Source organism: Enhydra lutris, unplaced genomic scaffold (assembly GCF_002288905.1).
Source record: "Enhydra lutris kenyoni isolate GAN:26980312 unplaced genomic scaffold, ASM228890v2 scaffoldscaffold28, whole genome shotgun sequence".
In the NCBI taxonomy this organism is placed as follows: domain Eukaryota; kingdom Metazoa; phylum Chordata; class Mammalia; order Carnivora; family Mustelidae; genus Enhydra; species Enhydra lutris.
The window spans coordinates 5851255-5872902 of NW_019154112.1; the positions used below are offsets into that span (position 1 = coordinate 5851255).

The 21648-nt window shown below is 59.9% G+C and overlaps 1 protein-coding gene across 1 annotated transcript; it reads right to left on the bottom strand.

Moving 5' to 3' along the window:
- Positions 1-1068: 1068 nt before the first annotated feature.
- Positions 1069-20660, bottom strand: LOC111152457 (TEA domain transcription factor 3). The gene is given in 15 exon segments (XM_022510950.1): positions 1069-1269; positions 1484-1636; positions 1714-1854; positions 2067-2240; positions 2422-2532; positions 2534-2556; positions 3130-3191; positions 3759-3808; positions 3927-4064; positions 4643-4654; positions 5700-5762; positions 9231-9295; positions 11030-11281; positions 20278-20484; positions 20648-20660. Coding segments are annotated over 15 exon segments (1578 nt in total). The 3' UTR covers positions 1069-1155.
- Between the last annotated feature and the right edge of the window lie 988 nt (positions 20661-21648).

Consider the following 21648-nt stretch of genomic DNA (forward strand, 5'->3'; position numbering starts at 1 on the left):
GAGGGGCCTGAGTGTTGGGGAGGGGCAGCAAGGAAAGGGTGAACCTTCAGTCCCAGAACTGGGTCTGGGGAGCTGCTGCTCCAGGCCTGGGAAACTGGAGGTGGAGAGAAACGTAAGGGAGTGAACCCACCGAGGGTTCACCCAACCCATGTCTTGGCCATTTGAAAATACCAAATCCTTCTGCTACCCCTTGTCCCTGGAACGCTGGTCTGCCCAGAGGCGGGGACTCCAGCTTCCTACTTGACCCTTCGAGCTATTTTGGAGCCTGCCCCTGGGGGCCTTCTCTGGTCAGGAAGGTGCTGAGGGGCTCAGGTCCCAGATGTGGGCCGGGGCAGCTTGGAGGAGGTCCGCATAGGGGCTCCCGAGGCCCTGGCCGCACTATGGGCTGACAGAGGGCACCTAACAGGTGCCAAGTACCTGCTGCTCCTCTTTTCCTGCTGGTCAGAAGCAGCTGCTCCCCTGAAAGGTGCCCCCCAACCTGGCTGGCTCCAGCTCCCTGTATAGACCCTGTCTCTCACCCCCTGTGGCTGCTCCCCCACTCCAGGGAGGTAGTGTATACCTGGGCTCTGGGGACAGGCAGCCCCGGGTGAGAATTCCAACTCTGCCCTCCTTGCACGGGTCTCTCAACTTCTCCGAGTCTCAGCCCATCACATGAGACACCCAGACCCACGCTCACCTTGCAGGGTCTGAGAACAGGGCCAGGCACACTGCAGGTACAAGAAAGTGTGGGCCCCTCTCTTGTCTTCTCACCCTAACCCCAACTCAACACTCTCCTTCCTGGAGCCTCTGCACTCTGACCCCCTTGATCTCCATTCTACTCTCCCCTGCCGGCCACACATGCCTGAGCCCGAAGGGGTTGGAGCCCGCCTACTGGAGGCTGGGCAGAGCTGGCTGATGGTTCAGCATCCGGGATGGGCTGCCCCACCACGGAGCTCTCCTCTCTTCTCCCACAATTAAAGCGCAGAACAGTGGCAGGGAGTGTGTGTGCTGGGGGGTAGGTGGGGAGGCCTCCTGGGTCCTGGGCCTGAGGCCTATAGGCGGGATGAGTCTCAATCCCAGACCCCCGGGGGTGGGAGTGGGGTGGGGGTGGGGGGCCAGGCAGGTGTGTGGAAAAGATGCTTGTCCTGGATCCTGATACTGGGGGCCAAGAGTGGCCTAGTCTTTGACGAGCTTGTAGACATGGTGCTGGGCCCCGTGCTCGCTGGTGGAGACTTCAAAGACGAAAGCAATGACGAGCAGGGTCTCCTGGGAGTCCCGGCTGGTGACTACCTGGGGGTCAGTAGGAGGATGCAAGGGATCAGGCGGCACAGGGCCACCGCTGGCCAAGGGGGCAGGAGGACTGGGGGGAGGGGGTGGGATTGGGCCTGAGCCTGAGAAGACCCTTCTCCTTTCTGGATAGCAGTCTTCTCAACTGAGCACTGGGGCTGCCCCCCACCTCAAGTGAGGCCCCGTGCCCCCCATGCACCCTATCCCCGCCCCCAACCTGCAGGATGGTGAAATTCTCCAGCACGCTGTTCATCATGTACTTCTCTGGCAGGTGCTTCAGCTTGTGGATGAAGTTGATCATGTACTCGCACATGGGGGAGCGGTGGATGCGGTACACGAAGCGGCCGTTCTCCAGCCTGGCGTATTCCGTCTGCGCATGGCGCGGGGAAGGCGTCACCCAACGGGCCTGCTCCCCGCCCCTCTGCGCCACCCTGGGCCCCCACTCACCTCTACCTTCTCCACCACCTGCTTGCCAAAGGAGCACACCTTGGTGGAGACGCTGATGGTCATGCTGTCGGCCGAGCTGTACTGAGAGCTGACCCCATAGAAGGCTCCGGGGCCCTCCTGGATGGTGCTGTTAAGGTCCGCCTGGGAAGGGGTGGGGGTGTGAGCCGGGCCAGCGTCAGGTGCGGGCCGAGGCCAGGGGAGGCTTTGCGGAGCCACATCGGTGTTCCACCCCAGGGCCCATCATTAAGGCCAGTGCCCTGCCCACAGGCCACAGGGTCCCCGGTGGGCGGGGTAGGCCTGGTGCGCTGCGCGGGTTGGGGAAGAGGTGGTCGGGAGCAGAGAGGGCAGCTCACCCAGAACTTGACGAGGAAGAAGGCGTTAGGGGGCCCTTTCTCATAGAGCTCCTTCAGTCCACCCTTCTTCTCGGGGAACTTGTCATAGATCTGTCGCACGTCTACAGCCTCCAGCGGCGGGTCGGAGAAGGCGGGGTTCGTCTGGCCGATGTGCACGAAGAGGTGTTTGCTGTACTGTGGGGAGGGCCCGGGACGGGGTCAGGAGAGCATGCGGGGCCGTGGGCCTAAGGGCTGCACTGGGACACGACTGCCCCGGGGCTTCGCCAGCCCGGGCCCCAGAGCCGTGGCCCTGGCCCACCACGCCGGGGTCTCCCAGGCTTGCGCAAATCCTCACCCCCACCCTCAGGCACGTTACCGTGTCGGGGTCTCGCTGCACCTCCATGAAGGCGGAATATTCGAGGAGCCGCAGCCGGGAGGAGGCGATGGTGCGGTCCTGCCACACGGGCACGGAGGCAGCAGCTGGGGGGGAGCGGGGTCAGGGGCTCGTAACCTGGGAGGGCGAGATGGACCCTCAACTGCATGGGCGTGTGCGCATGCTCACATCCGGAGCTGCCCCCCGGTTGCAGCTAGCCGATCCGTTGTGCGAACTACAAAATGGGGCCCCTTTCGGGTAGGAACATGGGCGGCACCCCGACCCCTCTGCCCCATCTCCTTATGCAGTGTACAACCCGCACAACTGTGCACGGTGGCCCCAGGTACTATACATAGGCGGGGGGTAGTTTAGAGGTCACTGTTAATGTGTGTTCAAACAGAAAATACGGACAAGTAAAAAGGGAAAGATAAAAATTATCCTGAATCCCAATACCTAGACAGAGTGCTACTCTGTTAAGATTTTGGTGTATTTCCAGAGAAGAATTTTATAAACATACATAAATGTAATATCTTCACTGATATGTACGACATTGTAAAAGGTAAGGGGCCTGTCCCTGACCGTCCCAATGCCCTATAAATGCCACGCCCCTCTCCCTCACCCTCCAAACACATGCAGGCCTTGCCCCCCGCCCCCTTCTGAGCTGCTGAGCGGGTGTGCAGGGGCAGCGACGGTCTTGTGCAGGGGACTTACTGCTGAGCGTTGGCGGCAGGGGCGGCTGGATGGGGTAAGCTGGCTGTGCAAAGGGCTTGATGCTGCAAACAGGAGCGCCGCCTGGTTAGAGGGTCACCGCCCCCCCCCACCCCCGGCCCACTTTCCACCTAGTCCCTTGGGAGGCTCATCTGGTCTCCACAGGGAGCCACCTGCCTTTCTGCCAAGGCCCAGAAGTGCACGCGGACAGGCTAAGCTCCCGCTTTGGGTTTTCTCCACATTGGAGCTTCTATGAAACCCTGCTGCATCTTACAACTGAGGCGCGCGCTGAACGCCGCCTTTCAACCCCACCCTGAGGGCGGCCCATGAAACTGAGGGTGTGTCTGAGGATGAAAGTCCTCTTAGAACCGAGGGAACCCAGCACATTTGACTCCCCCACGTGCTGACTCGGAGACCAACCCGGGGAGCAACCGAGGGAGAAGTGACCAAAGGGCAAACGGATGGCAAGTGGACGAGGAGGTGGATGAATGAACAAACATGAGAGAACAGACAGATGTGTGGCTCTCTTCCAGGCGCTCCCTGTCCTCTATTTTTGAATTAAAGCTTGGAGGCCAGCTCAAAGGGGACGTCCCAGTGGCAAGGGTGTGAGAGGGATGGGCCACAATACTCACTCCTGAGAGGGTCCAGGCTGCTGTCCCAGGAGAGGGGGGTTGCTCCAGAACTAGAGAGATGGGACAAAGACCAGGGGCCCCTCAGCATCCAGGACCCACCGCCACCGTCCAGCCCCGAAGGCCCTCCCTCACCTCAACAACCCCCGCCCCACCCCAGGCCCACTGTACCCGTGAGGAAGTGGAGAAGACGGCTTGGGGCAGAGGGGAGGGCGGGCTGAATTTGTTCTGTAGGACGCTGGCGGAGACAATCTGGGCGGATGACATGGAGGCCATGCTCTGGAGGGCTTTGTCCTTGGAGACCTGGTCCTGGGGAGGAGAGAGGCCGTGTGAGGATGGGCCAGGTCAGAGACGGGCTGGGGCTTGCCTTGGGGCCCCTCCCAGGTCCTAGGGCTCTGTTGTGTCGGCTCAGGAGAGTCTCAGCCCCTGCCGGGGCCTATCTCCTGAGTACATCACCCCTCTGAGCACAGTCCACATTGAGACATTATTTTATTTTATTCCATAACCCAGTATATACCCAAACATTTCCCCTTATGTTATCTGTCATGCACTCCCCTATTTCCTACTCTGTTTCATCATTGGTTCTCAAAGTATGGTCTGTGGACAGATGGTACCAGCATCACTTGGAAGCTTAGAAATGCACATTCTCGGGCCCCAGCCCAGACCCACTGATTCAAAAACTCTGCAGGGGAAGCCCGGAAATCTGTCTTCACCAGCCCTCCCAGCAATTCTGATGCGTGCTAAAGTGTGAGAACCACTCTATCTCATTTTTAAACAGTGTTGGTTGCCAACCCTATTAAGTTGATTTCACAATTCATACTTTGGAAATCCTGTATTAGGTGCTCTCCCCCTGACCTCGTCCCCAAGGGGAGGGGCAGACTACTTACCAGGTTCATGGCCTGCAAAGGAGAGGGAAGGTAGATTAGAAGAGGCACACAAGAGGGTGACATAGGGTAGGGACGCGACCTCCTCCACCCCCATCCACTCAACAGCCACCAGCCTCTCGGGTCTCAGGACCCCAGGGGAGCTCAGAGGCAGCTGTGGTCCCTCCTCCCACCTCCCCACTGCTACCCAAGGGGAGGGCTTGCTAGCTGGGGGTGCCCTGCAAAGGCAGGATGAGGGAGGGCAGGCTGGAGACCTAGAAGGTGGACCACGCTGGTGCCCCCGGGGGTCTGTCCGTGTCCTCTGCAGCTGTGATACAGGCCCAGGGGCCTGGAGCGCGAGGCCCAGCCTGGTGTGCAGCCAAGAAGCAGGGAGAAGCCACAGCTTACAGAGGCCCTGAGCCCGTGCTCTGAGATCCTCAGCTGCAGGGCAGCCAGGATTGAGCATCCAGTGCAAGGAAGAGCCAGGGCTACCACAACAGCCCTACTGGCCAGTGTGCCCATGTCTCCTCCTGCCCATCTGAAGGCCCCGTGCAATTAACAAGCAGCAATTAGGAAGGAGGAAAAGGAAAAGGAAGAAGAGAGGTGGGCCTTAGTGGCCCCCGGATGGTCTTCCTCTCCCTCACTATAGGGCTGGCTGTCACCCTGGGCTTCTGCTTAGTCTCCAAGGGCTGAGGCCCTCTGTAGCCCCAAGTGGCCTTTGGGTTTCATGCTGCTGTTTGCATTTGAGACACCCTCCCACCCGCCATAGCCCTCCAGCTGCCTCTCTGCCCTGCGCTCAGAAAACAGCAGGGCCAGGCCAAGTGGCAGGGGAACCCCTACCTTTAGCTTGGACTGAATCTCTCGAGATTTCCGCCTGGCTAGAACCTGCAAGTGGCTAGAGACCTGCAGAAAGAGAGAGAAAGAGAGAAAAAGAGCAGAAAGGGCAGAAGAGGCAAGAACAGAGCTTCAGCCAGAAAAGAGGCATAGTGAGAGCCGGCCACAGCAGAGGCCTGAGCTGTGCAGAGATAGCGGTGGAGGCGCCGAGGAGGGACCGGAGGCCCTAGTCAGGTGCCCAACATACCTTGATGCCAACCTGGTACTCCCGCACCTTCTTCCGAGCTAGAACCTGTATGTGGCTGGACACCTAGGGGCCGCCCCGCGCCCCGCCAGAGAGGAAAACACAGACAGTGAGGAGGCACGGCATGGGGTGGTCATGGTCAAGGAGCATCCCAGCCCTTGTCTCTGGGACCAAATGGAAGCCAGGGGGAATCATGGGGCCCTTGTGAGCAGACATCCCTGAGCCCTGCTAATTCTCTGCTCTCTTCTTGGCCCTATTTTGATCAAAAGCCTACCGTAGCCTCCAGGATCACTACGTACAGTTGTACAGGTCATTCACTGCACAAGAGGATCTAACCCAGTAAGGGCTAAAATCCAGCCCAAGCTCTGCCACTCAAGTTATGTGCCCTGGTGCCGGGCTGCATCTAACCCAGAGAAAGGGTATCTTTTTATTTTTCCAAGATGGGTGACTTTTTCCTCACTGATATTCTTAGAGGGGCACCTTTTTCTTATCTTTTTTTCTTCTTTGAAGGTTCCTTATTTATTCAAGTCATCTTAACACCCAATGCAGGGCTCAAACTCACAACCCTGGCTCTACTGCCTGAGCTGGCCAGGCACCTTGAGATACTTTTCTCTGATTGGCATCACCAACAGCCATAATGCTCATGCTGGCCATCAGATCATCCATCTGGGCCATGGCTTCCACGAAAGCTCTCCCCACCCCACTGCCAGGACATGGTCAAGGGTCTGACCCTTAAGCCTCAGAGAACCTATTTTCCCCAGGAAAACAGAAGGGAACACATGGATCCCCAAGGCTGCTTCACTTGAGCTCCTGATATACAATGGCTGTGGGCTTTCTCTGCAAAGTTGTTTTTATCCCCACTAAGATACAGCTTCTTTTGCTTTTTAATCATAACCTGAAATACTGTGTCTGTTGTTTCCCCACAGCGCCCCACCACCACTAGCTGGTTAGGACCCAGATGGCTGTGCCTCAGTCCGCCTCACTGGGCCCCAGAATCAGATGTCTGTCCAGCAAGGTTACCTGTCACTTCCTATGATGACAACGGTGACATTTACTGAGGAACTAGACTGTTCTCAGCATTTTACACATACCTCATCTGACCCGTACTAAGAAGTCAGTCCTAACATAATCCCCCAAGTTACAGATGAAGAAACCCGAGCACAGAGCAGTTAAGCAGTTTATCCAAGGTCACACAGCGGAGGGCTGGAGCTGGGATTTGAACCTAGGCGGCCTGAATCCCGAGCCAACTTGCTCCACCACCAAGCTATGCTCCCAGGATTCTTCTGACCCTTAGCACAGAGGACTACTGCCAAACGGTCAAGTCTGTGACAGCTGAAAGTCACATGGGACTTAATCCTAATGTAATATTTAGCTGTTTTTCCAGCATGGAGGCATTGCACTTGCTATTGATTGCTGTATGTATCTCTAAAAACCCTAACACTGCATTTTTTCAACCAAAAGTGAGACAAAAACCCTTGTCTGTCATCTGGTTGCTCTTTGCAACACATAAAGATGTGCTCTGTCCTCGCAAACATAGGTATGGCTTTGTCTGTCTTATCTATCTACCTACCGACTTATCTAATTTTTCTTAAGACTTCATTTTTTTAAGTAATCTCTACACCCTATGTGGGGCTCAAACTCACGACCCCAAGATGAAGAGTCATCTGCTCTACTGACTAGCCAGTCAGGCGCTCTGGCTTTCTGCTCTTCAAGATGTAACATTAGGGGCGCCTGGGTGGCTCAGTGGATTAAAGCCTCTGCCTTCCCCTCGGGTCATGATCTCAGGATCCTGAGCATCGGGCTCTCTGCTCAGCAGGGAGCCTGCTTCCTTTCCTCTCTCTCGCCTGTCTCTCTGCCTACTTGTGATCTCTGTCAAATGAATAAATAAAATCTTTAAAAAAAAAGATAGGCTGTGCCACTTAAAAAAAAAAAAAGATGTAACATTAATGGCAACAGCAGTGGCACATTCTTCCATTGTGCTTACTCTGTTCTAAGTGTCTTCCCATATTAGCTAATTTAATGGCCGAGGAACAGAAACTGAGGGGCAAGGCACTCCTTGCCCACAGGTGGGGGTGAGGGTATTTGAACTTGGGGATTTGATGTTCAGCCCTCCCCACTACAGTCCCAGGCTGCAGGAACAGGGCCCCTGTGGGTGGGGTCCCCCTGCTGTATCCCTAGCGCCAAGCACAGAGGCAGAGCTCTAGAATTCTCTCACTGAATAAACACTGTGCCCCAGGAACTGGCCCCAGGAGAGAGATTAATAAACGCCAGAGCAATGGGGGAGGCCCCTGCTCCCATACCGAGGGCGTGGACTCAGAATCTTCGAGATGGTGGGATGGGACAGGTCAGCTTTGTCATCTGCACATGTGGGGATCTGGCAAGGTGGGGTGCCAGGTCCAAACCCCACTAGACAGGGAGGCTGGAACGGCCGAGGATCAGAGGCACCCTCCGGTCCTCCAGTCTCTGAGCCTAGCCTGCCTCTCTCCCGGGCACCCCTGCACATCAGCCACCCCAAGCAGCCCCCTTTCTGGGTTTCCTCGCAGGACCAGAAGCCGCCCAGTCATCTCTCCCTGACACTACCACCTCCCTCACCTTTGCCACCACACCGGCCACCACCGCTGCGGACCTCTGTCCCTGCCTCAGAGCCTGGCCCTCCCTCATCCGTTACCCCAGCTGCTCCTGGGCCAGCATTCCTCGACAGCTGCCACCTGCCACTCCCTGTTCTAGTCCCTTCCATGGCACCCAGCTGCCCGGAGGGGAAAGCTGTCCCTCAGGCCTCTGGCCAACCTCCCTCCCTGTCCTCAGCACTTCCCACCCCTCTCTCCATGCACCGCACTGCTGACGGATGGCTCTTTCTGCCCAGTGGGCTCAATCCTGGATCCACTGCCTACCAGCTGAGTGACCTGGAGGAAGTTACTTAACGTCCCCCTGCCCCCATGTCTTCATCTGGAAGATGGAGATGATTACTAGACCTACCTCCCGAGGCTGCTGCGAGGAATACACAGATTCACGTAACCTTAAGCACCATGGGTGTTCAGGGATTCAATGGATATCTGACTTCCTCAGCCTGCTAGAACCTCTCCCCTCTTCTCTGCCAGGCTGAACCCCAAATTCCTTCTTAAAAATGCATCTTGGGTGTTGTCCCCTCCAGAAAGCCACGGCAACCCCCTCCTCCCTTCCCCTACCGGGTCCAGGCTCGACCCCTGTTTAGCAACACACACTCACTCTGGGCTTGGCCACGCTGCCCTGCTCTGCACCCGTGTGTCACTATCACCATCTGCCTCGATGACTGGTCGGGGGGCCACTCTGGGCAGTGACCACACCGGCCTGCCCCACGGGGCTCATCTCTGGTCACTGACCCCCAAGGCCTTGGGCGGCATGGTGGCTGCTTAGAGAGGGCAGTGCCCCCTTCTCGACAGACCGGGGAGTGTGAAGTCCCTCAGGGGAGGAAGGGGGACAGGGAGGGGCCGACGGTGGCAGATGAGGGCGCGCGCATGGGCAGAGGGCCCGGAGCGTGCATCCTCCTCTCCCTACCTGTTTTCTCGTCCGAGTCTTCCCGGTCCTCAGTTTAATGTAGCGTGCAATCAGCTCATTTCGACCTGGCATGGGGTGAGAGAAGAATGAAGAGTTGGCCAAGGGGGGCTGCTGGTGGCTGCAGACCCCACACCCCCTGTTGCAAAACACACAGACCCCCTCCCCCAACACCACCCTTCTGCCCCCTCCCCACCCTCTTCACTCCAAGAGGCACACGCAGGTGTGTGAGGGGTGGCAGGGAGCCCTAGGACCTGGGTGGCTGCTGGCTGAGGGAGGTGTGAGTAGGGGGCAGCAGGGTGGGAGGGGACAAGGTCAGGGGCCCAACAGGTTTCCCTGCAGAAAGACAGCTGGGCCGCTCACTCCTAGCCCTGGTGGCACCTCCATCCCCCTCTGTGCACGACGGGAGTTCGGAATCTTTAAGTGTAAGCATCTGTGTGTGAGCCAGGCCTGCTGCATGTGCCCCAAGAGTCTGAAAGATGGGTTCCTGTCCTAGCTGTCCTTGCGATGAGGTTGTCCAGGGACACCCTGGATAAGTCCCCTCCCTTCTCTGGCAAAACGGGCAGGAAGGGCTCAGTGGTGTTCAGCATAACTCTCACACGGATGGCCTGTGTCAGGATGTCCCTGAGTCCATCACTGTGTCCCTGAGCCTGTCCCCATGTCCCGGCTTACCAGTGTCTCTCCTGCCCTGTGAGGTGCTGACAGATGCTGATTCAATACCTTTTATCCCCCCAGTCCAGGCCCCCAGACCCCAACCCCACAAGCTCCCCACAAGGGCCACATTCTCCAGATTCCTCCTCCATGACAGAACCAGCCCCACTGCTCCTCCCTTCCTGCCTGCCCCTCTCCACCCCACTCCCTCCGCCCTGTCTAAACATACCCTGTGGGGCTGCCCCGGCCATCTGGGAGGTAGCCATCGGGGAAGCACCCGGGGACATCTGCCTGCCTTGTGAGGGGGCTCTGGGGCTCCAGTGGGCGTGGCATAGTTCCTGGGGACAGGGGCTGCAGCAGCCCTTACCACTTGGCCCAGCTGTCTCCTTTCCGCACCCCACCACGGTACTAGCCGCCGGATGGGACAGGCCCAGGGCCTGCCTCACTCAGCCATAGGCTGCCATGGAGGGTTGGAGGGAGCTGGCAAGGAGCCAGGCCCAGAAGGGTTGAGTTATCCCAAAAATGCAGCTCTGGGAGAGCCCTCTCAGGGCTGGACAAGAGGGGGACACTCCCTTCTGGAGGCAAGAGATGGGCAAGGTGGCAGAGAGCAGGCCAGGAGAGGAAGAGAGAGCTGGGGGGTGGGGGGTGTCTGAGGAATGAAGGAGTCCCCGTGTCCCTTCAGCCCTCTTCCTAACATAGGCCCTTGTCACAGTGTGGCCTGCCCTGACCCCATACCCATATGCTGGACAGAATTCGCCAGTAGGGCACCCAGGTCTCATCTCTCAGGCTTCCCCACGTGTGGGAAGGGACCCCTTCCCAGGCCTTTCTGGAGCACCAGGCACTGACCCAGTTTCCTGTGTCCACTGAGTCACCCTGAAACCTGCAGGCCAGCAGGGGGAGGAGAGGAGGACAGACGGGGATGTCAAGGTGTGGGCCCCAATCTGGTGGAGGAGGCCAGCCCGGCTTGTTTATGAGGAGGACCCAGACACACAGGCTCACACGCCCAGACTCGCCCGTGGCGGGCTGGCAGGCGGCCCCGCAGGACTTCGCCAAACCGGTTGGGTGAGGGGGCAGAGAGCAGGGGGAGGGGCCGGGAGGGCCAGGCTGCCTCCTCCAGCCAGGGCCGGTGTCCCGTGTCTCCCTACACGCACCGTACATCTTGCCCTCGTCTGACAGGATGATCTTGCGGCGGCCGCAGGGTGGGTAGATGGCCAGGGCCTCCTGGAAGCTCTGCTCGATGTCGGGGCTCCACACGCCCTCTGCGTCGTTGTCCAGCCCCTTGTCCAGGCCCTCAGGCCCATCCTCCCGGGCCTCCCCGGGGCTGCTGCTGGCATTCCAGCTGTTGGACGCTATTGTGCTGGTTGCTCTGGGCTCTGGGCCTGAGCCCACTGGGCCGCCGGAGCCTGCGGGGCAGACACAGACGGGTGAGGGCCGGGGCTCTCCCAGACCACAGCCATCTCCCAGCCCAGGGACAGGCGCTGCAGTCAGGGAGGTGGAGGCAACCAGGCTTATTCCGTGCTGTGCAGCCTTAATGAGTTACCTCACCTCTCTGAGCTTTGGTCCCCTAAGAGGAGGAAAAGGTGTCTTTGAGGTTGTGAGGCTTAAAATTAAATGAGGTCACGACAAAGGACCAACCACAATACCTCATATCTACACGGCACTTTTGTGGGCACAAAGCATGTTCATGTCCACTTAATCCTCAAAACTAAGGCAGGGAGGGCAAGGAGTGATACCCATTATTCAGAAGGGACACTGGGGCTCACAGTCGTGATGAGCAGAGTGGAGTGAACAGAGTTGCCGGGAGGACTGCTTTGCCAGATCTTTGCCCTGCTATCGGCAACCAGAGACCTCTTGCCCCCAGCCTCAGCGCAACCCTGCTGAAGACCCCCTGTGGGAGGGGGAGGGCCTGGGACCCAGGAAGGGTGTGGTTTTAACTTCCCTAAAAGATAACTCCCAGGAGACCAGCAGAACCTAAACACCGGGCAGGGACCGCCCAGGAATTGCAAGGAGGGAGCGATGCTGGCCGGCAAGGGAGCAGCCGAAAAGGTGCCCGGCCTGCAGCCTTGCTCAACCCCACCGTCTTCTCCATCCCACTTCCTGTTCCTGCACCTCCCGGCCCCACAGCAGCCCATAAACCACCCACACGCCCGCCCCTGCCCTGGCCCACATCATGGAAGAGCCAGAGCTCTCTAAACTCCGGGTTCCCTGCACACGCCAGGCTGGGTTATTAACCGAGACCACACCTGGCAGGCCCCCCAACACACGTAGCTCCAAGGCTCGCCCCACACCCCCTTCAGCCTCGGACTCTGCATGCCCAGTGTCCGGGGAGCTTAGGAGCCCCAGATGGCTAGATCCAGGGACTTGGCTCTGGTCTGCAGGGAGAGCTAGGGTGGGGTGGGGGGGGGCAGGGTAGAGGGGTGGGAGATCCTTCGGAAGCTATGGAAGGGAATTCTTTCCCCTCAGACAAGAATTCCAGGCCCTGCCAAATGGATAGGTGTCCTCTGTGCTGGACCACCTGCTTGTTTAGGGAGGCTTGACGAGCGTCACTAGTGGCATGGGATGGGGAGGGTCTAGAGGGCCAGATTATCAGATGGAAACAGAGTCAAGACTATTACTGTAATGAGAGCACCTGCCACACGTCAGGCCCTGTTCTGGGATTTTATACACATTGACTCATTTAATCCTCACGATAACCTATGCGGTAGAGACTATTATTAGCCTCACTTTACAGAGGAGGAAACCAGAGAACAGAGAGGTTAAACAACTTGTCTGACACACAGCTTGGAAGAGCTAGAGCCCGGTTCTGAGCCGGCCACTCTGGCTTCAGTCTTCTAACCAGAGGGAATGAAGCCGAGAAGCTTCACCACCTGGAGCAAGAAAGGAGGCAACCACCCTGAGCCCACCCAGGGGGCCCCGCCCTGGGGCCTCCCCTCTAGCCCAGAGGCTGGGGCAGCTTCAAGGACCCCCACCTGGCTGTAGCCCTTTCTGTGAGGTCCCCAAGACCAGGAGGAAGAGCTCTCCCACACCAGAAGGCAGCCAGGGAGAGGGGAAGCCTTGCTCCTGACCAATGAGAGGGGCCATACTCCTCCATTCCCAGGCCATTCTCCCCACGCACCCCCGTCCCCCAGGAAGCTAGATCCCTATCCCCTCCTCAACTCCTGAGGCCAAGTTCTTGGAATAAAAATGTGAGGGCACAGAGACTCTGGGAGCCCAGGGACGCCCATATTGAGGTAGTTGAGATACAGAGCCTCCCCCAGGATCTGACACTGCCACAGGCTGAGGGGAGGCAGGAGAGGGGCTGTGGTGCTCTACAACCCCTCCCAGCAGAGTCCTCAACCCATTCCCCCCAAATCCTTTCCTGAGGCCTCCCTCAGAGCAGCAGGGGCCCAGTGCATGGGGGGCCCTGGCAGCCCCAGACTTTGCAAAGCAACTTTCCTGCCTCCCCCAAGTCCCTGCCCGCCTCCCCTCTTCCAGGCAGTGCCCCCCCCTTCTCGGGGTGATGTCAACCCCGCCCCGCCCCCCGCAGGAGCACTGTGGCCAAATATGGCGAACACAGCAGTGCTTGGGAGCTGGGACAGACTGGGGGGGGCGGGGCGGCGGCCCCTGGCTGGGACCGCTGGCAGCTGGTGAGGGGGAGGGGAGCCCAGGGGGCGGCTGCAAGGACGAGTCAAGGAGACAAGTGGGACCACCGTCCCTTCTGCTGGCTCACGGGCACATGCAAGACTCACTTTCTAGGAACACTCCTGTGGGCAGAGGCACCAACACTGGGGCCCACAGGTAACCCCCCCCAACCCTGCGCAGCCAGGCACTGGAGCCCACGTGGGCAGGTATGCCGTGTGGGGGCCCGGACTGACACCCAGATGAGAACTTTTTGTACCCCGGGGCCCAGGCACCCCAGTGGGCAATGGCGAGCGGGCAGCTGTGCCGGGCAGGGCACTGAACTGGGGTCCCTGTCCTGCTGCAGCACTCAGGAGTCAGGCTGGAGGCTGTGGCAGGGGGACTGAGACCGGTGCATGCCCACCCCCTTCTCTTTAAACCCTCACACCGCTGGGGACCCAGCCTGGGGGCTGTGGGCTCTTTGGACAGTTGCAGGTTGGCCTGGACGAACGTGGGGCTCAGGCACCCTGCAGGGGAGCTGGTGGCCCCAGCCTAGGGCCGATCATCACATCATCCCCACCCTACAGAGCAGGGCTGGCAGGGGTGGGAGTCCCCCAGCTGCCTACTGGTGCTCACGCTGATGCCTGAACCTCTGTGTGCTGGGCTGTGCCATCCAGAGGGGTGGGAGACCGGGAGGAGGACCCAAGTGAGGGGCGAGGGGGTGGAGCCTGGGAGGGGCCTGTGGGTGGGGTCAAGAGAGGGAGACAGACCCCGCCAGGCAGATAAGAAAACAGACAAGGGAGACAGGAGAGTCCCAGAGAATACCCAGAGACAAAATCCCCACAAAACCTCGGGGTGAGCCCCAGAGGAGAGATCCAGAGAGAGGCAGGCTGACAGAACAGAGAGGGTGCTAGAGAGAGTTGGATCCAGAGATGGTGGGGGCCGGAATCACAGCTAACAGACCCAGACAGATGGAGACCAAGACCGAGATAGATGGAAACACATAGTTAGGGGGCTAAAAGGGGCAGGAAGGGGGAAGATCAATAAACTCAGATGCAGTCAGTGAGGGAGGGGAGAGAGGGAAAGAGAGAGAGAGAGTTATGTACATATAAGCCGACAACAGAGCCCAGGGTTCAGGACAGACCCTAGAAGGAAGGAGTGTCAGGGAAGACATTGCTGGGGGCCAGGGTCAGCCACAACAGGGTCATGTCCAGGACACCCCACTCCTGTCCCATCTGTCCTACGTCTTCAGGACCATCTCCTATGTCTCTCTTCAGAGGCCCATTATTACCACAGGCTGCAGACCCCTACCCCCGGACCTGGGGCCCACTCTGCCTCTACCCTCTGTCGGACCAGCCATTCCTGCTTCACCTCTTTGAGGGCCCTCAGCTTTCTAAGGTCAGAAGGTGCCTCTGGGTGGCGGCAGGGATGGGAGCTAGGAGGCTTGGTGAGCAGGCTCTGGGGCCCCCAGGGGAGATAAGGGGCCCCTTGCTGCCCACTCCCCACCCTCGGGCCAGACTGCTGGAATAACTGGCTGGACAGCTCCGGTGATGGAGGCCTGCCCTGGGCAGCTGCACAGGTCCTAGCTCCCTCTACCCCAACCCCCACCCCAGGCCCCGCAGCCTCCAGACCACCCAGGCCTATACTTCCCTTTCAAGGGAGTAGGGGAGACAGGCCTGAAGCTTGGGCTCCCCCAGCCCTCTGCTCTGATGGGAATGGAGACAAGGCCAGTCAAGGAAGGTGGGTGTCATCCCCAAGTCCCTGGCTACCCTTCCTTACGTAGCAGCCCCACTGGGAGGACAAACTGAGCCCAGTGACCCTCCTGGGTCTACTGGTCAGCAGCTGTCCACTCCTGCAGGGCCCACAGCCCCCCAAGGGCTCTCATTTGGAGGGAGAACAGCCACTCCAAAGGCAGGAAGATTAGTGAAATCAGCAGTCGCATCCCGAATCTCCCGCCCCAAACCTGGGCTGGGCTGACCCACCAGGGGGTTGAGGATGGGGAGGGAAGCTCCCCACCCGCTCTGCCTTTCCCTTCTTCCTCCTCACCCACCCCCACAGCGGGGCCAGCTGTTCTCCAGCTGCCAGAGGCTCCCACCCTAGAAGGAGCCATGCTCTGGTTGGGACTGGAGAGGGGGCAGGAGGGGGATGGTGTCTGCCTTTAGCACAAGGACCCCTGGGGGACCCTGCCAAGTGGCCACACCCTGCCAGACTGGGGAGGGAGTACCCTCCTCCCTGGGGCAGGGCTGAGATTTTTACAGGAGGAAGCAATTTGCAGAGCCCACTAGGAGGGAGGTGGGGAGGCCTCCTCCCCTCTCTCCCGCTTATTAATGTGCTTCCAATTTGGGAATCAAGACTCTGCACCCACCCACTCCCACTACTCAGAGCACAGGCTTCCTAGTGGACCAGAAGGGGCAGGATGCCCCCCAAGCCTTTCTTGTCCAAAGCTCATCCTCACTGTCACCACCCCTGCACCAGTGTAGGAGAGTGGGAGGTAGAGTTTCTAAGCCCTCAAACCTCTGCAGAGAGAAGGCAGAAGAGAGAGGAATGCCTGCAGTGGGAGACGTCCCTTCACCCCTACTCTAGGACTCTGTCCCACCTCATTTTTTTTTTTTTAACTCAATCACCTCTATGCCCAATGTGGGACTCAACGCCACGACCCCGAGATTGAGAGTCGCACACTCCACCAACTGAGCCAGCCAGGCGCTTTCTGTCTCCTCTTGTCCCACACCAGTGAAGGCCGGGTGTCCAGCCTGGGGGTGGGGGTGGCAGCCCATGGGTAGCTTGGTTAAGCCGGTTTCACAGTTGTCCATGGCCATGCCTGAGGGTCTCCTCTCAGCCTGCCCCAGCCCCTGGTACTGTGTCACCCGCTGAGCTGCCACCCGTCATTCGGCTGACCCCCCACCACTGTGACAGTCACAGTGTCCTCTACAAACATCCAGGCTTCCTCTTGGCTCTGCTCGCTCACACACACGCTCGCCTGCCACCGTCCCGCACATCCACGGTGACCTGCGTTCCTATCCTGTTCCTTCTTAAGCTTTTCATTGCGCTAACATACACGTAACATCCCCTTTACCATGTTTAAGCACACCATTCAGTGGCATTAAGTACTTTCCTTCTTTGTTTTTAAGGGTTCACCGTCCTCCACGCAGATGCCCCAGGCATCAGGGTCATGGGCTCCCAAATATGTCACACACGGTCTCCCAGGCATGCCTGGCTCAGCCCTGATGGCTGTCACCCACGCTGGCCCCGGGTCCCCGCAACCACAGAGTGTGCCCACCCACGGAGGCCCCCGGTCCCCCCCACCGGTCCCCTGACTCACAGAGCTGCAGGGGCAGGGTCTAGAGGCCAGGGTGCCCCCACACACACCTTCTTCCCCACTCAGCTTCTCACATAGCTACTCAGCGGCGTGTCACCATGCATCTCCTCACACGCACCACATACCGTCCTAAGTTTTACACGTGTCCCGTACAGTTGCACACACAGCCTGTCAGAGCTCCAAAAACCTGAGACCACTTCATGTGCTATAAACACACACACACACACACACACACACACACAAAGCACGCACAGTATTACATGCGCTCACCCCTCAGCACCTGACGTCACACAGAATGGCACCCGTTCTTGAACAATCGCAGTGTCCCTCACACACGCAGAGCATCAGGATCCCCGCGGGGTCAGACCCAGGCTCACGCTGCTGGTCGCTGAGAAGCCATGTCCCCTGCGATGGCCACTCATAGAGACCATGCGTACAGCTTCTTTCACACACACACACACACACACACACACACACACACACAGAGGACATCACTCATGGTGGCTCCCACGTACATACAGTATCAGTCACACACACCAGTGTTCTAAAGTCACAGGCAGTGTCACACACAGTTTCTGTCCTGTACAAGTCCAGCCTCACATGCAGTCACAAGAACTGGTTTTAGCCGGTTCTCTCACACTTGCACCCCTCACCGCCCCAGTCACCCACGCAGAATGTCCCACTCAGTTTCTCTCTCACACACGTCCAGCATCACACACGGTTGCACTCTCATTTCCCTGTATCGCTTCCTGTCCTTTCAGGCCTGGCAGGGAGCACAGGAAACAATCAGCACTCTAGGAAACCTCAAGGGCTGAGGCTTTGGGGACCTGTGGAGGGACAGGGATTCTCTGGCCTCCAGCCTCCTGTGGAACCCTTCGAGGACAGGCAAAGTCTGTTCCCCTCTCGGGTCCTTCCCTGAGGGGCAGCACCTCTCTTGCAGACAAGCCCAGGCTGGCGTGACACCAGGACAGAGGTGAGGGCAGGGCAAGGCCTTGAGGATGGGGCTGAGTGTGATCTGCTGACCTCAGACCAGAGAGGCTCCCGCCATGGCTCCAGGGCTGCCTCTGAGGTCCATGGAGACCTGGACCCCACAACTTCTGCAGTTCTCACATGGGAAGAGACAGCGACCTCTTAGCTACTGCCACAGAAAGCTGCAGCATTTAGGGCTCTCCTCACGGCTCCCCAGCAACCTGGGGTCTGGCACCCCAGATCCCTTCCCCACTCTCCTCATCGTGGGTGGACCCCTCTGCTCCCCAATCCTTCCTAAGTGAGGAGGTGGGCAGGACTGATAGCTTCAGTTCCCTTCCAGCTTCCGCACTGAGCCCTTTGGAGGGTCTGGGAGTCAGGCAGAGGGGCAGGCCATCCACGTGAGCTCACAACACAATTCACCCCGGCCAGCCTTGCCAGACCCCAGGGTCACTGCAGAGGGCAAGTTCCCCCAGCTCCACCTGGCTTCCCTGTCGCTCGACGCCTGCTGCCTGCAATCTTTCAGCCATACTTCACCTGACTTACAAACTGCTCAGTCACCCCCTGGTTTGTCCTCACTTTCTTCCTTAGCTCACTGATCGTCCACTCACCTCTCCAGACCTCACCAGGTTCATGGTCCATAATGGAAGGAGCAAGGACCACTGACTAGAAGACCGAGACTCTGGAAGGAGCTCAGAGATAGGGGACCTGAGAAGTCATTTATTTTAAGCAGGGAAACTGAGGCCCAAAATGACACAGGTGGTGAAAGGCCCAGCTGGGACCAGATCTCTAATTTCTTGACATCCTCTTTGAGATGTCCCCTCCTGGTTCTAATATTTCCAGAATACAAAGGGTCCACAAACCTGAGCAAGGATGGGAGCACAAAGACAGACAGACAGACAGACACGCAGGGGGACACACACACAACACACTCACACACACACACACACACACACACACACACACAGCTCTGTCCTGCCAATCACTGACCATCCTACAGAGCCAGTCCCCAGCCCCAATGCACTAATTAGCATTAATTATTGTTCCCTCCCTAGGGGGGTGGGGTAAGGCTCATGAAGTTGAGAATCCCATTGGCTCTTAGCCTCTCCCTGAGGAGAGGACATCCAGGGCCCCTGAAGTCACCCTCACCGGTGAGCCTGTTCCTAGAAGTTACATCTGTCCGTCCCCTGCCCACAGGGTGAACTGGGATCCACAAGACCACAGAACCATGTCCTGGAATGACACCCTCCTGGGGGAGGGTCTTGGAAAAGGAGCTGCAAGAATCTGGAAGGGAGGAGCACATAATCCCCCTAAATGTCCAACTTTGGGGGACTCTAGATTTCCTTTTTGCCCAGGCTGCCCCCGATATTCTAGCCAAGGAGGTGTCCAGGCCCCCTGCACTGGGGTGAGACGTGTATACACAGGCCACAGGAGATGGGATACGCAGAGCAGCCCTGAACTCCAGCCCCTAAGCTGTGTCCAGTCCCTACCCCCATCCCCTGCTTTCCTGGACTACAAGTCCAGGCCTGACCTGGTTCTGCCTCTACCTGGAGAGAAAACACAAAAGGAGGTGCCCCTTGAGAAGTCCTCCCCCAAGGCCTCATTCCCTCTTGTCCAGAAAGAATCTCTGAGCCCTGGGCCGCTCTCCCAAAAAGGTGACAGAGTGGGGTCTCAATGACACTGCCCTGGGGCCGGGCTAGCTAAAAACCAGATGCAGGCAGGCACTCCTGGCCTTCCCTCCCCAGTGGTGGTGGTAGTGGAGGGGACAAGCCTCCTTCCAACCCTCTAAAGTCTAAACAAGGGCTCTAAGGAAGTGTAGAGAAAATAAGGCCCCAAAGCCAGCCCTCTTTGGAGCCAGGCTCCCAGAGCCCTGGTCTGGACTCCGAACCTCCACCCCAACAGGGGCGGCAGAACTGGAAGGAGCTGAAGCCCCTGCTTCTCAGGGGGCGCACGCCCAGGGCACGAAGCTCTGCTCCCAGACACACTCCACAATCCAGCGCAGCCACAGGCACCGCGCGCCGGAGCCGGCCTGGGCGTCGGGAGGCCGGGCCCGAGGCCTGCGTGGAGCTGGGGCCGGGCCGGCTCCGAGAGCGCGCGAGCCGGGAGTCCAAAGGGCGGCGGGGCCCGGGACTAGGAGTCCCGGGTACGAGCTCCCCGGTGGCAGGCCCCCCAAAACGTGCGGCCCCCAGACCCCTGCCTCGACACCCCAAACGCGGACGTTTGGGGTGTCGAGGGACAGGCGATGGCACCGGGGACACTCTCCCTGCTCCCCGACCTCCCCCGACCAACTCGTCCGGGTCGCGGGGGGGGGGGGGGTGGGGGGGGGGGGGGGGGGCGGGGCTTCCCGGAGAGCTTCCCCCCCCTTCCCTCTAAACTTCCCGGCACCCAGATCCGGGGCTCGGGCTAGAGCTGGACAATAGCTCGGGGACCCAGCCCCCCTTGAGTGCCCCCCCAGTCCAGAACCAGCCAACCAAACCACCTCTCCCAGCAGGGCCTCCTCCCCACTTCTGCCCGGCTTACCTGGTCCGAGCTCGGGGGGGCGCTCCGGCCGGGCCGCTCCGCCGGGCCCGAAGGAGCTGAGAGGGGGGCAGGGGAAGGGGGGTCTTGGGGAGGGGGCTGGCCGGAATGTGCGGAATGAGCCGGGCTGGAGCGGGAGGCGCCGGGCGCGGAGGAGGGAGCGAGCGGGACGGAAAGTTTGTGTTGAGGAGCCGGGGCGGGGGGTGGGGGCTGAGGGGAAGGAGGGGGCGGGGCGCGCAGGGGGGCGGGCACCGGCCGGGAGGGGCGGGGCCGCGCGGGGCCGCCCCCAGTCGGCTCTCGGGCTGCCCACCCGGCGGCTTCGCGACCGGTGGCTGCTCCCAGCCTTCCCGCGCCTAGGCGCTCCCCTCCTCGCCTTCCTGTGCCATGCTCTCAACCTCCCCCTGCACGCCGGGTCTTACCCCACCTCCCCAGGACCCGACCGCAGTTTTGGGGCTCAGGCCTGGGCGGGGCCGAGGGCGGAGCTCCCGCCTACCCGCTGGACTCCAGTCGGGGTGCCGCGTCACGAGGGACCCCGCGGAGCCGGAGCGCACGGGCCTTGGGGCTCCCTACCCACGCCCCAGTCCCGAGCAGCCGAGGTGGAGCGCCCTCTCCCGCCCGAGAACCCGCCCCCAACTCTCGGGGCCCCAGACCCAGCCCCGCCCTGGCGACTGCGCCCGCCCTGCCCGGACCCGGTTTGTCTGGTTCTCCCCGAGAGGCTTGTTTCTCGAATTTCTCCCTTTCCCCCTCTTCCCGGACCTCCGGGGCCCTCCCTCTCGGCCCGGGGCCCCCGCGGGGGGCGTCTCGACACCACGAGCCCGCCGAGTTTCGGTAGGACCGGCGCTGGGCGCGGGGGAGGGGACGCGGGAGCGCCCCGGGCCTGGGCGGGAGCGGGGTTGGGGGTGGGGGAGGCTGGCCTCCAGCCCGCCCTCCGGACCTCTCCCGCGCTCCGGACCCCTCCCGCCGCCGCGTTCTCGGCACGCGCTGAAGAACCTCTGCTCGCTGGGTCTGGGACGCGGCTTTATTGGGGATGTGGGTACCCGGTCTTCCTCCCGCAACACCTACCCCCTCTTCCGAGCCCGCCCCACTCCTCGGAGCCCTTAGGACGATCCCGGAGGGGGTTAAAACAACACTGACTACTGCTCCTGGACAGGAAGTGACTGGGGCGCGGGGCGGGGAAGGGGGGCGGCTGGTGAAGCGGCGCAGGCTAGCTCTGCGACCAGATGTGCGGCTCCCGATTCCAGATGTTCTTCATCTCTGTCGGACCGCCGTCTGAGCTCCTCCCCTGCCTCGGCCTGTGCCAGGCTGGGGAGCGGATGGAGGTCACTCGGAGACAGAGGGGTCAGCCCCGGACAAGAGAGGAGTCTTCAGTGGGGG